This window comes from Mixophyes fleayi, chromosome 4 (assembly GCF_038048845.1).
Source record: "Mixophyes fleayi isolate aMixFle1 chromosome 4, aMixFle1.hap1, whole genome shotgun sequence".
Lineage (NCBI taxonomy): Eukaryota > Metazoa > Chordata > Amphibia > Anura > Limnodynastidae > Mixophyes > Mixophyes fleayi.
The window spans coordinates 22,938,417-22,954,123 of NC_134405.1; the positions used below are offsets into that span (position 1 = coordinate 22,938,417).

Genomic DNA, 15,707 nt, shown 5'->3' on the forward strand with positions numbered 1-15,707 from the left:
CACAGATTGCCAGTCAACTATACTTGCATAACCCACAGCTAAAAAGTGCAGTTGTGGTACTTATCAGGGCAGGCATATTGCTTATAGGCAGAGATACATTGTAACAATACTTAGAGATGTGTCAACAATAGATACCTGCCCCATAACGAAGCTCTTGTGATAATGTATCAATATAACATAATCATGTTTCCTATGTTTCCCTGGTATGCTGTACCTTTCCTGTTCAGTCAAGCCTTTTCTCATGGCTTTCCCATCTGTGCTATTCTCGGTACTTTACAGCTGTTGTCCAACATCTAAGAGCAAGACATTGCTTTTACTTATACGTGTCTCTGGATAATGCTTCCTGGAATCATGAGCATGCGTAGACTTCTGGACTAGCCGCACCTAGCCTGTACTAATAATGAGACTCCTCCTCAATACAGCAATTGCTACATAATTGTTTATTCCCAGTTTCCTTCTCCTTGATCCCTGTTAACTTGCTTGCTTCTGATAACCTGTGCACTGACATTCTCTGACTACTTGGCTACGCTTATTAGATTAACCCTTGGAACCTTGCTTATTATACTGTATATTGCCTCACTGTGTACTGACCCTGTCTGATTGTGGATTATGTTTACCGGATTAAGCCTTAGTTTACTGGATTAATCCTTGGCTCTCTGCTTGGTCAAGCAATGGAGGATCTCCAGTTTTTGGTGATTGCTCAGCCTAGAACCTGCACTTGGAGCCTACCAGCTGTTGGGATTGAACCATCAGAGATCAGGTAAGTAATCTTTTGTTACCATTAAACTTTGCATTTGTGCAGAAATTCATACTTTATTTATTGGAATGAATATCAAATCTTTGCTATGCTCTAGAAAAAAAGTTATACCATTTATAGTATACCAGAAAATCTCTGGATATTACGTTACATAGCTTGGACAAACAAAAGACACTCAGGGAGTAACTGAAGTCTTCCTAAGAGCGTCAGCACTTGTACTAAATATTATTTATTAGGACTGAGTGTTTTAATAGTGAATGTGATATGTCATTTTAGAGTTATTTTAAATTTTTGAGATATTGAGTGGTTTTGCTTTGATTATCCCTTTCACACCTATGTGTTTTTCCTTACCCAGGTTGGTCTTGTCATGACACAAAGTAACTGGGATCCTCCTGGGCTTTTCACAAGCAAGAGAAAATAAAGATACTATTAACCTAACAGAGCAAAGACCTCATAGAATGTATAAAGAATACTAAAACATGGTCATATGTCTCATTGTCCCCGTCTCCCTTTCCTTGTATATTGATCTTCTGAGTGAATGTGTATTTATATGAGTGATGATAGTTTTATCTCTCTGTGTGTTTATTAATATGTGTATATATGTATCTCTATATATAATATGTCTCATATCAATATATGTATCTTTGTATGTGATGTATATATCTGTATGGAGTTCCATATACTGTATATTTGTGTATCTGTATTTTGCGCCTTCTATGTGTTTCTCTACTTCTCTACTTTCATGCATGATTCACTCCTGAGGGTAAATGTATCAAGGTCCGATTTTTCAGCGATCTAAAATCGTGGGAAATTGATGGTGATAACCCGCGATTTTAGTCCCCAAGCCGCCAGATGTATTAAACTGTGATTTTTACACCGAACTTCAAAATCGCTGGTCAGCTCTGGCAATTTGCTGCAATAACAATCACTCCCATGTTTAGCTAACTCTCCCTGTTTGTCCTAGCTGTGAGATGAGTAAATACATCACAGTTACACTGTCTGTCTAAAGAGCCGGAGGTATTACGGCTGTCAAAAGTTTAAAAATAGATAAAAGATTTTTAACAAAAGTGAAGGGGTCCCCCTGGCTGGCCACTATTAAACCTAGTGCTGCCAGCCTACTGCTGGTTGCGTGAAAATCGGGGAAAAATTTGCGTAGAGTCCCCCCGATTTTCACATAACCAGCACTAGGCAACCCAGCCAGGGTTGGTGGCACTATAGCAGGGGAAAACGCGACAGGGGTCCCCCTGCCATAATGACAATGATAATGATAGCACTAGGGTAATAACGACAAAAATTAAGTGAAAAAAAAACTGCAAATCCCAGCCAGCCATAAACAATGTAGGCATGCTAATGCTTGTATATCTACAAGCACCAGCATACCCATGGCAGCCAGGGCATGCTAGCACTTGGAGAACCACAAGTTCCAACATGCCCTTACACCCAGGGCTGGCTTAGACCTGTAGTTTCACAAAACCAAATGTTAAATAAACCACAACTCTCTGTTTTTAACCACATTTTATTAAAAATAATACCACCACCCCCCGTCCACTCTCGCTCCCTCTTCCTCCTGGGGGTCTCCTTGTCTTCCGTGCCCTCCTTCTTGGGCCCCGTCGTTTGCGGATCCTCCCTCCCCCTTCCCTGCCCTCTCTAGCTGTGCATTGAGCTTACTGAGTTATTGTGCTTACTGTTTACTGTACTGTGCTGTCTCCCATTGTATTGTAATTCGTTTGTCCCTGTACGACGCTACGGACACCATGTGGCGCCTTATAAATAAAAATTAATAATAATAATAAAAAAAAACAATAAATACAATACACACCCTCATTCATATAATATAAATTTATTAAAAATAAGAAAACCCCAAAATACTCACCAATCTGAATTCTTCTTCTTTGTCTATGTCCAAATAAATTTGTAAATCCAAAGTCCCTGCTTGTAAAGTCCATAAATAAATTTGTATTACAAAAGTCCATGCTTGTAAAAATCTTCAGTTCTTCTGGCCAGGAGGTCCCTCTTGTCGATTGCAGTCTTCTTATCTGCAGCCCAGCAGGATCCCCGGAACATGCTTGGTTAAAAAAATAAATAAAAGACAGATGCCGCAGAAACAGCATATACAGTGTACAAGCTCCGATACGCAATGAACTTAGCACAGTCGCAATGTCTATTTATAGTATAAGGGGTTTTCCCACACTGTCTAGTATTTCAGACACCCCCCTCCCCCCTCTTTTCATTCAAATTATCTTATTTAAGAAATTTGTTAAATCTATTTTATGTATATATAAAAAAAGAAGAAGCTAGGTAATTTGTATTTTTGTTTATTTGCTGGGCAAATATCCTCCACAGCTCTCAAGTTAAATCTGCAAAATCTTACATAGTTATCTAGTATTGAAAAGTAAGCTATTACACCACATAACGACAATGCGACAATGCGATAAAGCAACAGAGCAACAAATATTGAAAATATAATTTTTTGGTTGTAAACAATTGTTTGACTGTTAGAAGGAAACCTCGCAACAACACGACATAATCACAATGCTGTTACTTTTTTTTATAAAATAATTATTGTAATAAGAAAAGTATTAACTATAAAGTTTGTTAATTATTAAATATAGTCACAAAAAAAATGTTTTTATTTTACTGAAATAAAATGTGGTTTACTTCAAATTTTATTTTATTTCACTAATCACAGCTTTTGTTTATTTTCTAAATAGCATTTTTGGTCTATTTACCAAATACTTTGCTACTATTTAAAAAAACTACTACACATTCCAAATCAGACCCGCACAACGCCGGGTGACCCTGCTTGGCTTATATAGAAAATTCATTAGTCTGTTTGTCTGTCTGGTTATGCATTAGGACACCCCTGCATCGGTTGGGATGAAACTAACACAAGGTGGTCTAGTTGGATATTGGCCAGATTTTAGGGGAGTTAGGTTCCTGGTCGGACCTCCTGTTGCTGTCCATTGGGCAGAACTTTGACCCAGGAAGCCTCTTCTGGCTCTTCCACGGGTGGATTTAGATGGAAACTTCACAGAGGGGTGGCAATTTGTCTGGGATGCCTAATGAAGTTCCGGTCGGACCTCCCGTTGTTGTACGCAAGGCAAAATTTTGAAACGGAAAGCCTGTTCTGGATCTTTCATTGGATGGATTTGGATGAAAACTCCATAAAGGGGTGGCAATTGGTCTGGAAAGCCTAATGGAGTGTTTGGGATGCCGGTCACACATCCCTTTGGTGTATGCTGGGCTGAACCTTGACACAGAATTCCTGTTCTGGGCTTTCCACTGGATGGATTTCGATGACATCTTAGCTGTTAATTATTTTTAAAATGTTGACAGCTACATCCAACTCATTAATAACTTAAACCTGCTGGGTACTTTAGCTAGCCATTTATAAAGGTGAATTTGTTTATCTTTGTTTTTAACTATATTCAAGGACTGACAGTTGCAAAAACTACACTTTTATATATACAAATATCTTTTGCTATTCCATTTATTCTCTATAAGGAGTGGTGGTTAATTATCCCAAAAGCAATTGTGATTATTTAAAAAAAAAAGGCACAATACAAATAAACTGTGTTACTATCCTACAATGAGACCATCATCAGTTGCCTGATGGCTGAGGTATTCCCTACTTTATATAACATCTAGTGCTTGCTTTCTTATATATGAAGGAAAACATTCATAATTTACGAAAAAAACTGGGAACTATTTGAACAGACTGAAAACAATACAATGAAAAGTGTCTTTCAAAGAGTAAACATATTGATTATTCATGATAAAATTTGTATGTTATATGTGTATATTAATTTCTCAAACATCATTACAGTTTGAGTTATAAAACAGCTTTCTTTGTAGACATTAATGGACTTGGAAATGTATATGTATGAATATAGAGACAACTCTACATGGATGCTAAGAATCGGCCAGTTAGTGCATACCTAACAAAATGCTAACCAGGTAAGAGTCTTAAAACTATGCAGTTTATCCAATGTGCACATTTGTTGTACTTGATAATTTCAAATAGAAGATAGTGGCATATCCCTTTAACCCATACTGCTTGATTCATTTACATTCAGTACCATTTACATAGAAGATCTGCAGATAAACATATAATTAAGACTATTTCTGCACAGATGGACAGGAGTTTCATTTGACATCTCACCTGTTGACCACCCATAGGCCACAGCAACAGACTTGAGTTGATGGTCAGAGCTTGATCAGGAATTGCTGTAGGACTATAATTGCCGATCTGAATTTTCTCCACAGTTCCTTCCGGACTCAGTTGCCAGTTCACAACATTATAGACTACTGGTGTGAATATGACTTTCCTAATATAGTGTGTGAGCTGTGAAGAGTGGGAGAAGAAGAAAATCATTTGTTGACAGTAATAGTAATCAAAATAATAAGTTAATATAAAGTACACAATCACATTGCCATAGAAACAAAGGCAAAAGTGGTTTCACATTTTATTTGTTTCAAGTAAATGAGATACTAGGATACAATTTTTAAGAATATTCTATAGAATGAAATTAGCTCTCTTGTTTCATTTTATACAACTATTATATACATTTATATAAGACTTAGGGATCTATTTAAAAATGTTCTGCTCTTTGCTCTGTTAAGTATCATCTGTCATTGCAACGATGACAGATTACTTTTAGGGATAATTTAGTATAAAAGTCATGTTGGGACAGCATATTCTATAGGAGGCTGTCCCAGGAATGACTCTTTTCTAATGAAGACTCCAAGTTACACATGTGCACTTCCCATTTACGTTAAACAGCGCAGGGAAAAGCACCAAGGCTGTCTGTGATGGATCAAAAAATTCCTCTCCTGCGATGCTCTCCCCACAGGATTGAATGGCTAAGCCATCTTCAAAAGGCTAAAGCCATGGGGTTCAAGCTACGAAATGCTGAGCTTATTGAAGCACTCCCTTTTGAATATTATGGGGGCTGCTGGGTTGTGCGTTACTTTGCCTAATGGAGGAGATTTCTCCTGTATTAGGCTTTTCTTAAATTACCATTATACTTAAAAAAGTTGTTTCTGCATGGTTTAACGCTTCATAAATAGGCATTGCATTTATATTATACTCCTATATTTAGGCATTATATTACCTGCCAAGGTTTGAAATTCCAAATGTCTGCACAGGTTCCATGAGAGAATGGCCCTTCACCCTCCTTGCAACTTTTCAGGTCTTCCAAAGCTTTAGCCAAAACATTTACAGACAAATATGTGTAATAACAATATCTTAAGCTGGTGATGTAGGTGGAGCTGTTCTTAACATCATCTAAACTTTCCTCTCCTGTGCATTCTTTTACTGGGGACTTCAAGGAACCAGTAAAGTTTTTCCCATAAAGGAATTTGCAAGTGAATACTTTCTCCCAATACAAGTTCAACCAGTTCTCCCCCATAGACTCAGAGGGATGTATCTTGGTGAGGAACTGACTTAAACCTGGGACCACATAAGTTTTAACAGTTAAACCAAGAGTTCCAGATAACACCTGAAAATAATTTCTTGTTGATAATAAGATGGACCTGCACCAACCTCCATTTCCAATAAAAATTCTCCCTGTGATGTTCTGTTTCAACAGTTCATTCACAACAGGAATAAAATCAACATCAATGCAGAATACAACAACAACCTTAGCTGTTGACTCCTTAATAACCTTGACTATCTGTGGAGCATTGCGATTTGGTTGACCGAGACGAATATATTCAGTAAAAGCGACACATGCTCCAGCCTTGATTATCTCTTCTTTTATTGGCTGAATTCCCAGAAGACCATAATCATTGTCGACAGCTACAAGACCAATCCAGGTCCAACCAAAGCTCAAAACAAGCTGAGCCAGCCCCACAGACTGCAATTTATCACTTGGAACAGCCCTGAAGAAAGATGGAAACATTTTCTGGTTACTCAGTAGAGAAACACTTGAAATTGGACTGATCTGAAAGTAAGAACAGTGATATTATATAAGTCATACTATGTCAATGCAAATCATAACACATTTGTTATTACTACCATTATAATAAGTAACTAACCCCTTAAAATGTGCCAGTTTATTCAGCATGCCACTTAATGTGTGTAAGTTTATTCCATGTTCCCCTAATAGCTATACCTGTATACCAAACACAACCTTACATCTATATATATATATGTATACAATATACCAAGTGTAATTACTTTGTATGTGTTTTGTCTTCATTAACACATTAAAAATGAGTTTGTTCCTAATGTAACAAACTTAAACCCCTTGAGTCTGTGTTAAGTACACCTGGAGGTACATATAAGAATAGTTAGAAACACCTGGTTAAAGAATTACATATGAATCATGTTTGTTTCGAACTAGCAATTTTGCCACCTTTTAAAGCACTGTGGAATCATAGGATTGCTCTGCAACAACCCCTATATTCTATTCGAAAGTGCTTAATCTGCTTTTTGCCATTTTACTTATTGATTAGGTCACTTTAAAGCATTGACTGCACAGAAAATAACCCGATAACAAGATATGCTATGTTACAATATGTTAATTGCAGCTTTTTTGTTGAAAATTTTGACAAAACACTGTGGAATTGTGGAAAAAACCTTTATGTGACAATTACAACCAACCCTAATATGTGAAATACAAAACCAACTTGGATAAACTTTCCTGTAGGCAGTATCTGTTTTCACTGAAGTAACACATTCATAGGAAACCAAGGTTTCCTCAAGTGCTCCAGAGAGAGCAGGAGAACAGGGTATCCTCAATATCAAAGAAAACCTCCCAGATTTATTAGCTGCTGAAGCTTCTAATCAATGTGACTCCATCTTTGTTATAGTGGAGTAGAGGAGCAATATTTGAAATTAAATAAGTTAGTAAGAAAATAGAAGGCTATCATATTTGTTGTGAGTAGAGGGTATACTGTAGGTGTCAGAAGCTTTACCCATTAAGAGCCTGAAGATATCACAAGTAGACTACTAGGCGGTCTCGGGTCTGATTATGTGCTGTTTATTTTCTTGTTCTTCAATGTTATCGCCTATTTATCTTATCTAAACATTGAAGAGGAGCCTGTAGGATTTAGGGTACATTAAATCATAGTAGATCTTACATCGATTTAAATGTAGAAGAAGTGAATGCTGCTGAAGCAGGTGTATGGAAGATCTCAGAAGACCCAAAACATAGCCTGAATGCTAGACCCTAGGAAACCTGGTACCTATTAATACCAGGTTGCTCTTAGGTATTCCACTCAAAATGTAATATTCAGTTCTTGATGGAATTGCCCTTTAAGAAAATTATTCAAGTGGAGCCGCTTTGGATACCAATGGCTCTATGCTGAGAATGACCATCTGTTCATAAAATAATTGACTGTAATTCAAATTCACATCTATCAAGAAGCCCAGGAACAGAGGCCAGAAATGTGTTACCAATGCAAAGTATTATTTTTTGGCATTGATAACATTTCTTTTGTCTATTGATCATATTTACATGGGTATATGGTTATTCATGATGGATTTTTGATAATAGTAATCACTTGATGGTTATTAAAAATAAATAAACATTTTACCTGTGGGTATCTGAAAACCCCCAAAACATGAGCCAAGATGATTGAGTTTGCGGAAACTGTGGATCCAATAACTGCACTGAAAGATGGTCTAGTGTTACACCAGCTGTTGGAGCTGAATGTGGTGGTCTCAGTTAGGAATCCCAAAGCTCCTTGTAGTTCATAATGGGGTATAATGCATGTGTCGTACATCTGGAACCCTAATGTTATATTTGAGAGCATATTGGGATCCCTGTTGATCTCTTCAATGGTGTATATCAGAGACAGAATCTGTTGGTAGAAGTCCAAACTGAACCTTTAGGATAGATAAATGATTATATGAGGCATTTTCGTTTGTTCCTTAATTTTCGCTAACATTACATTATATAGTTTTAACGGTATTTGCTAGCAAAAATGAGAATGATACTCAAAGACTATTTAATTTTAGGGAGTAAATTGTGACTGGTAATGCTTTTGGCCAGAGCATTTGCACCAGCTACAGGGCAAGTGCCGATTGATAGTGATGACTGTCATGGTATCGTCTTCGTATTAAAAACTACACTTATGCCACTAGCATGTAATTAGATTGCACAGAACATGTGTATGCAAGTTAGAGAAACTATAAAAACATGTTGTATGTATGGTATGTATTAAGAACATCCTGATTTATGTATTTATGAAATAAATAAATTTAAAAAATTACAACCCATATTTTTATTAATGATTTTAGTATTATGAGTTGGCAGTTTCTTTTCCAATGTTGTTTTGCATGCGTTCCGATGGGACTTGTTATTGCTCATAGGCAGAGCATACACAGATTCTATTGGAAATGTATCTAGAGACCCTCTTGGATTTGAATACAGGAGCATGTACACTCAAGTTCTCTGCTTGTGTTTAAAACACAACTTGCGTACATGTTGCGTTCGAAGATGAATCAGGTCCTATAGGTTTGAAATTCTTTTTAAAAGAATTTTGGTGCAAATACATCTTCTAGAGAAGTAAAGGTGGTCCCAAGAGTGATGTAACCAAAAATCTGTGCTGTGCAGTCAGTATGCATTGTGGAATGTAAACAGTATGCGGTTTAGGGGAAGAGTTTGGCCTTTCCAGTTTTTACATAAAAATTAAATTAGGAGGGTCCATCGTGTAGCAAATCAGGGAAGAACATCAAGGCACTTCTGACTTTTGGCTGTGCTATATGCAGGGGCATCTTTTCCATTGGGCACAATGGGCAGTTGCCCGGGGGCCCGTCAGATGCAGCGCAAAAAAAAAATCCTGCAAAAAAATTAAAAAAAGAAGAAAATACTTACCTTGCAGTCAGCTGGCGATCCGGCTCCCTCCCTGGTCTCCTCCTCCATGCGGCGCTCACAGTGCGTCAGTGTGTCAGGCATGACGTCATCACGCCCACCCGACATCCATTGCGGAGCGCAGCACGGAGTAGTCCCCTGCTGCCTGCTGATTAAAGTTTCGCGCTGCAGGGACTTGGAAGAAGAGTGAAGAGGATCGCATCGGAGAATAGGGTAAGTTAAGGTTTTTTTTGTTATTATTATTTCAAGGGACGCTGACGGCTTTGCTTTTTCTTTGCGATATAAATGATGCATTGGTTACCCGTGTATAAAAGTCTAATACATATAGTGCATACACTGTAATAATGATATTTAGAGCATTATTTCACAGCACCTCTGATAAGATAAAGCAGCATATGTTCAAATCCCCTATAACCCTTTGTTTTCCGCACTCAGCTCATCCCCACCTGCCACTGTGTAAAAATAAGTGATACATATATATATATATATATATATATATATATAAAACTTTTTTTTTTATATATATAGGGGCCCCAGTGCACTGCTTTGCCCGGGGGCCCATAATGTTGTTAAGAAGGCCCTGGCTATATGGTTTGCTTCCCGACAGCCAAAATGTTTCCTAAGTATATTATTTTTTATAAGCTTTAAGAGAATGTAGATGTACATCCAGTGGTCAAAATTGGGGGTATATAGAGTGGCTATGCCACTACTTCTCCTGCTGCCTTTATTGTAAAACTGCTAAATTCCATTCACTTCCATTCCCTTACATTTTACATTCCACCACTTCTAAATTTCCACTTGAACCACTGTGTACATCTAAATGATCTTTTTGCAATTCAGCCTGCACCACTAATATGTCGACATTTGATTTTCAAGATTTTCAGCAAATGCAACCATAAAATCTGCAATTGCATAAAATCATGTGTACCTCCTATTACTCCTGTTTACCTCCTATAGTAGTATTTATTAAAATGAAAAAAAAGTTTTTTTCATTATTAGACTGGAAAATGTTCTAATTAACATTTTTTATTATTATTTATTATTAATTTATAAAACCAATCAATCATATTTACAATAGATAGCTAATAACAGAAATACTATCTTAAGCTGGCATTAAACATATTACAGCCATAAAGTGCAATCTTTGCTTAAAGCCAACAAATATACATGTTTCAGATTTTGCTAACAGATGCATTTTGTATAAGGTGTTGCAGTAATTAGAACCATTTATCTTTGTATTATTAGACTGAACTAAAGGCGTTTGAATGAGTGCCTGAACTGAATGACAAAACTCACAATTTGTATAATGCAAATGAAAGAGACTGGAGAGTACAGAGAGAGATTTCTCCTTTCATGAAACCATGACAAACAAACAGGGACATATAATGTTGTGACTGTAGTGATATTAACTCTTGGTAGGATAATGTGGTAGTCAAACAGCTAAATTCAAAATGCTGAAGATGCAGAAGACCAGCTACAGAATTTATATAACCAGAAACGCTGATTTATCTGGGTTGCAGAAATTTTACCAGATCTTAGAAACAGATGGCACCAGTATTTTGATACAGTACAGGACTAACTAACTAAGCTGCAGCTTATGTACATAGTGTGATATACATCAGACACTAAAAGAACATCAGCTATATAATAAAAGTTACTTACAGTGTACACAAGGTCTTGGGTGGTCTCACATTGAATGTAAGTTTTTGGTATATTTTGTCAATGTGAATTCCTAATAAAACTCCTATCATGATATCTCCAGGTTGTGTTATCCCCTCCAACACTGACAGAGGTGACAGTCTGCATCTCTGATCCGTGGAGCAGACAATTAGAATAAGGTGGAAAAAGATGACATTGAAACACACAGTAGATGTACAGCTCATAGTGTCTGGATTAGCCAGTAGAAAATCTGTCAACAGAAAATATGCATTACTGCTCATATTCTATATGTGAATGTGGATGTGTGCTGGAGGTGTAGTGGTAGAGAGATGTGTAGGGATAGGGATGTGTGCTGGAGGTGTAGTGGTAGAGAGATGTGTAGGGATAGGGATGTGTGCTGGAGGTGTAGTGGTAGAGAGATGTGTAGGGATGGGGATGTGTGCTGGAGGTGTAGTGGTATAGAGATGTATAGGGATGGGGATGTGTGCTGGAGGTGTAGTGGTATAGAGATATGTAGGGATGGGGATGTGTGCTGGAGGTGTAGTGGTAGAGAGATGTGTAGGGATGGGGATGTGTGCTGGAGGTGTAGTGGTATAGAGATGTATAGGGATGGGGATGTGTGCTGGAGGTGTAGTGGTATAGAGATATGTAGGGATGGGGATGTGTGCTGGAGGTGTAGTGGTAGAGAGATGTGTAGGGATGGGGATGTGTGCTGGAGGTGTAGTGGCAGAGAGATGTGAAGGGATGAGAGTGTTTGATGAAGGTGCAGTGACGTGATGTGTCCATTGTTGAGCATAGGGTATATGAAAGAGTTTTATTTACAAAAATGTGTGTATAGATGGCCATGGATGACAAATATATAGAGATAGTGATGTGTATGGATGAGAGTATATAATGGAGGAGTAGTGCCAGTGATGTTTATATGGATGAGGGGGTGATGAATATATAATGACAGTGATGTGAATAGATGATATGTGTGATGGATGTATAGTGACAGTGATGTGTATAGATGATATGTGTGATGGATGTATAGTGACAGTGATGTGTGTATAGATGATATGTGTGATGGATGTATAGTGACAGTGATGTGTATAGATGATATGTGTGATAGATGTATAGTGACAGTGATGTGTGTATAGATGATATGTGTGATGGATGTATAGTGACAGTGATGTATGTATAGATGATATGTGTGATGGATATTTAGTAACAGTGATGTGTGTATAGATGATATGTGTGATGGATGTATAGTGACAGTGATGTGTATAGATGATATGTGTGATGGATGTATAGTGACAGTGATGTGTGTACAGATAATATGTATGATGGATATATAGTGACAGTGATGTGTATAGATGATATGTGTGATGGATGTATAGTGACAGTGATGTGTATAGATGATATGTGTGATGGATATATAGTGACAGTGATGTGTGTACAGATAATATGTGTGATGGATGTATAGTGACAGTGATGTGTATAGATGATATGTGTGATGGATGTATAGTGTCAGTGATGTGTATAGATGATATGTGTGATGGATATATAGTGACAGTGATGTGTATAGATGATATGTGTGATGGATGTATAGTGACAGTGATGTGTGTATAGATAATATGTGATGGATGTATAGTGACAGTGATGTGTGTATAGATGATATGTGTGATGGATGTATAGTGACAGTGATGTGTGTATAGATGATATGTGTGATGAATATATAGTGACAGTGATGTGTGTATAGATGATATGTGTGATGGATATATAGTGACAGTGATGTGTGTATAGATGATATGTGTGATGGATGTATAGTGACAGTGATGTGTGTATAGATGATATGTGTGATGAATATATAGTGACAGTGATGTGTGTATAGATGATATGTGTGATGGATATATAGTGACAGTGATGTGTGTATAGATGATATGTGTGATGGATGTATAGTGACAGTGATGTGTGTATAGATGATATGTGTGTTGGATATATAGTGACAGTGATGTGTGTATAGATGATATGTGTGATGGATGTATAGTGACAGTGATGTGTATATAGATGATATGTGTGATGGATGTATAGTGACAGTGATGTGTGTATAGATTATAAGTGTGATGAATATATAGTGACAGTGATGTGTGTATAGATGATATGTGTGATGGATATATAGTGAGAGTGATGTGTGCATAGATGATATGTGTGATGGATATATAGTTACAGTGATGTGTGTATAGATGATATGTGAGATGGATATATAGTGACAGTGATGTTTGTATAGATGATATGTGTGATAGATGTATAGTGACAGTGATGTGTGTATAGATGATATGTGTGATAGATGTATAGTGACAGTGATGTGTGTATAGATTATAAGTGTGATGAATATATAGTGACAGTGATGTGTGTATAGATGATATGTGTGATGGATATATAGTGACAGTGATGTGTGTATAGATGATATGTGTGATGGATATATAGTGACAGTGATGTGTGTATAGATGATATGTGTGATGGATGTATAGTGACAGTGATGTGTGTATAGATGATATGTGGGATGGATGTATAGTGACAGTGATGTGTGTATAGATAATATGTGTGATGGATATATAGTGAGAGTGATGTGTGTATAGATGATATGTGTGATGGATATATAGTAACAGTGATGTGTGTATAGATGATATGTGTGATGGATATATAGTGACAGTGATGTGTGTATAGATAATATGTGTGATGGATATATAGTGAGAGTGATGTGTGTATAGATGATATGTGTGAATGATATATAGTGACAGTTATGTGTATATAAATGATATGTGTGATGGATGTATAGTGACAGTGATGTGTGTATAGATGATATGTGTGATGGATGTATAGTGACAGTGATGTGTATAGATGATATGTGGGATGGATGTATAGTGACAGTGATGTGTGTATAGATGATATGTGTGATGGATGTATAGTGACAGTGATGTGTGTATAGATGATATGTGTGATGGATATATAGTGAGAGTGATGTGTGTATAGATGATATGTGTGATGGATGTATAGTGACAGTGATGTGTGTATAGATTATAAGTGTGATGAATATATAGTGACAGTGATGTGTGTATAGATGATATGTGTGATGGATGTATAGTGACAGTGATGTGTGTATAGATGATATGTGTGATGGATGTATAGTGACAGTGAGGTGTGTATAGATAATATGTGATGGATGTATAGTGACAGTGATGTGTGTATAGATGATATGTGTGATGGATGTATAGTGACAGTGATGTGTGTATAGATGATATGTGTGATGGATGTATAGTGACAGTGATGTGTGTATAGATTATAAGTGTGATGAATATATAGTGACAGTGATGTGTGTATAGATGATATGTGTGATGGATATATAGTGACAGTGATGTGTGTATAGATGATATGTGTGATGGATGTATAGTGACAGTGATGTGTGTATAAATGATATGTGTGATAGATGTATTGTGACAGTGATGTGTATAGATGATATGTGATGGATGTATAGTGACAGTGATGTGTGTATAGATGATATGTGAGATGGATATATAGTGACAGTGATGTTTGTATAGATGATATGTGTGAAAGATGCATAGTGACAGTGATGTGTGTATAGATGATATGTGTGATGGATATATAGTAATAGTGATGTGTGTATAGATGATATGTGTGATGAATATATAGTGAGAGTGATGTGTGATGGAAGTATATTAGCATTGATGTCTGTATAGATGAATAAAATAGGTGTCTTATACTTACATCACCTCAAGTCTCTCTATTTCGTACTCACTGCTACTACCCAGCTTTATAGAGATAGCTCCAATTATATGTAATGATTTGAATCAATAAATAGATTGCTGTATGCTCAGGGTATTCATAGTAACATTCAATTATCATAATGAGTTAAATTTGCAGCATTCTCAGCGGTCTGGTTATAAATGAGATCTGTGGCCATAATAGTTTAAGGGAAAAAAATTACATAATTGTGCAGATGTGATTTCCCTGCTGTGGGTAGAATGATTATGATTACACATTCAAGTAAACAATATCCAAAAGAATAAGCAAAATACTCACAATTAACATAAAATAAATTATTTTACTACTTACTTTTCTCATCTAATATTAAAAACTAAATGTGTGACCCGTCTACCAATAAAAAAGTGCATCCAGGCTGTAAGGATGACCTGAGTCTCTGTCACCATCTACATAAACTAATTCAGGTCTTGAATTAGCAAATCCAAAAAATGATTATGTTAACAGTCCACTTACCTTTAACCATTCACCTCTACCTACTGCTGGCAGAAACACTTTATAACAGCTGTACCTACATACTTGTGAGCTGAGAAGCTATTATAATGTTATAGTTCAGCACACAAACTGGATGCCATCACTGTGTACAGTAACAGTGAGTCTTTACTACTCTCACCAATGACAACACACAGAGGAGATCATTTCCAAAG

The 15,707-nt window shown here is 36.7% G+C and overlaps 1 protein-coding gene across 1 annotated transcript in view; it reads right to left on the minus strand.

Annotated features, from left to right (window-relative positions):
- LOC142150558 (extracellular calcium-sensing receptor-like) overlaps positions 1–15,707 on the minus strand; it is a 44,624-nt gene that overhangs the window by 18,797 nt on the left and 10,120 nt on the right. The window contains exons 3-5 of the mRNA XM_075205757.1: positions 8,300–8,591; positions 5,872–6,702; positions 4,920–5,102 (exon numbers count right to left, since the gene is read on the minus strand). Coding sequence (XP_075061858.1) covers positions 4,920–5,102; positions 5,872–6,702; positions 8,300–8,591 — 1,306 coding nt within the window. The remainder of the gene's footprint in view (positions 1–4,919; positions 5,103–5,871; positions 6,703–8,299; positions 8,592–15,707) is intronic.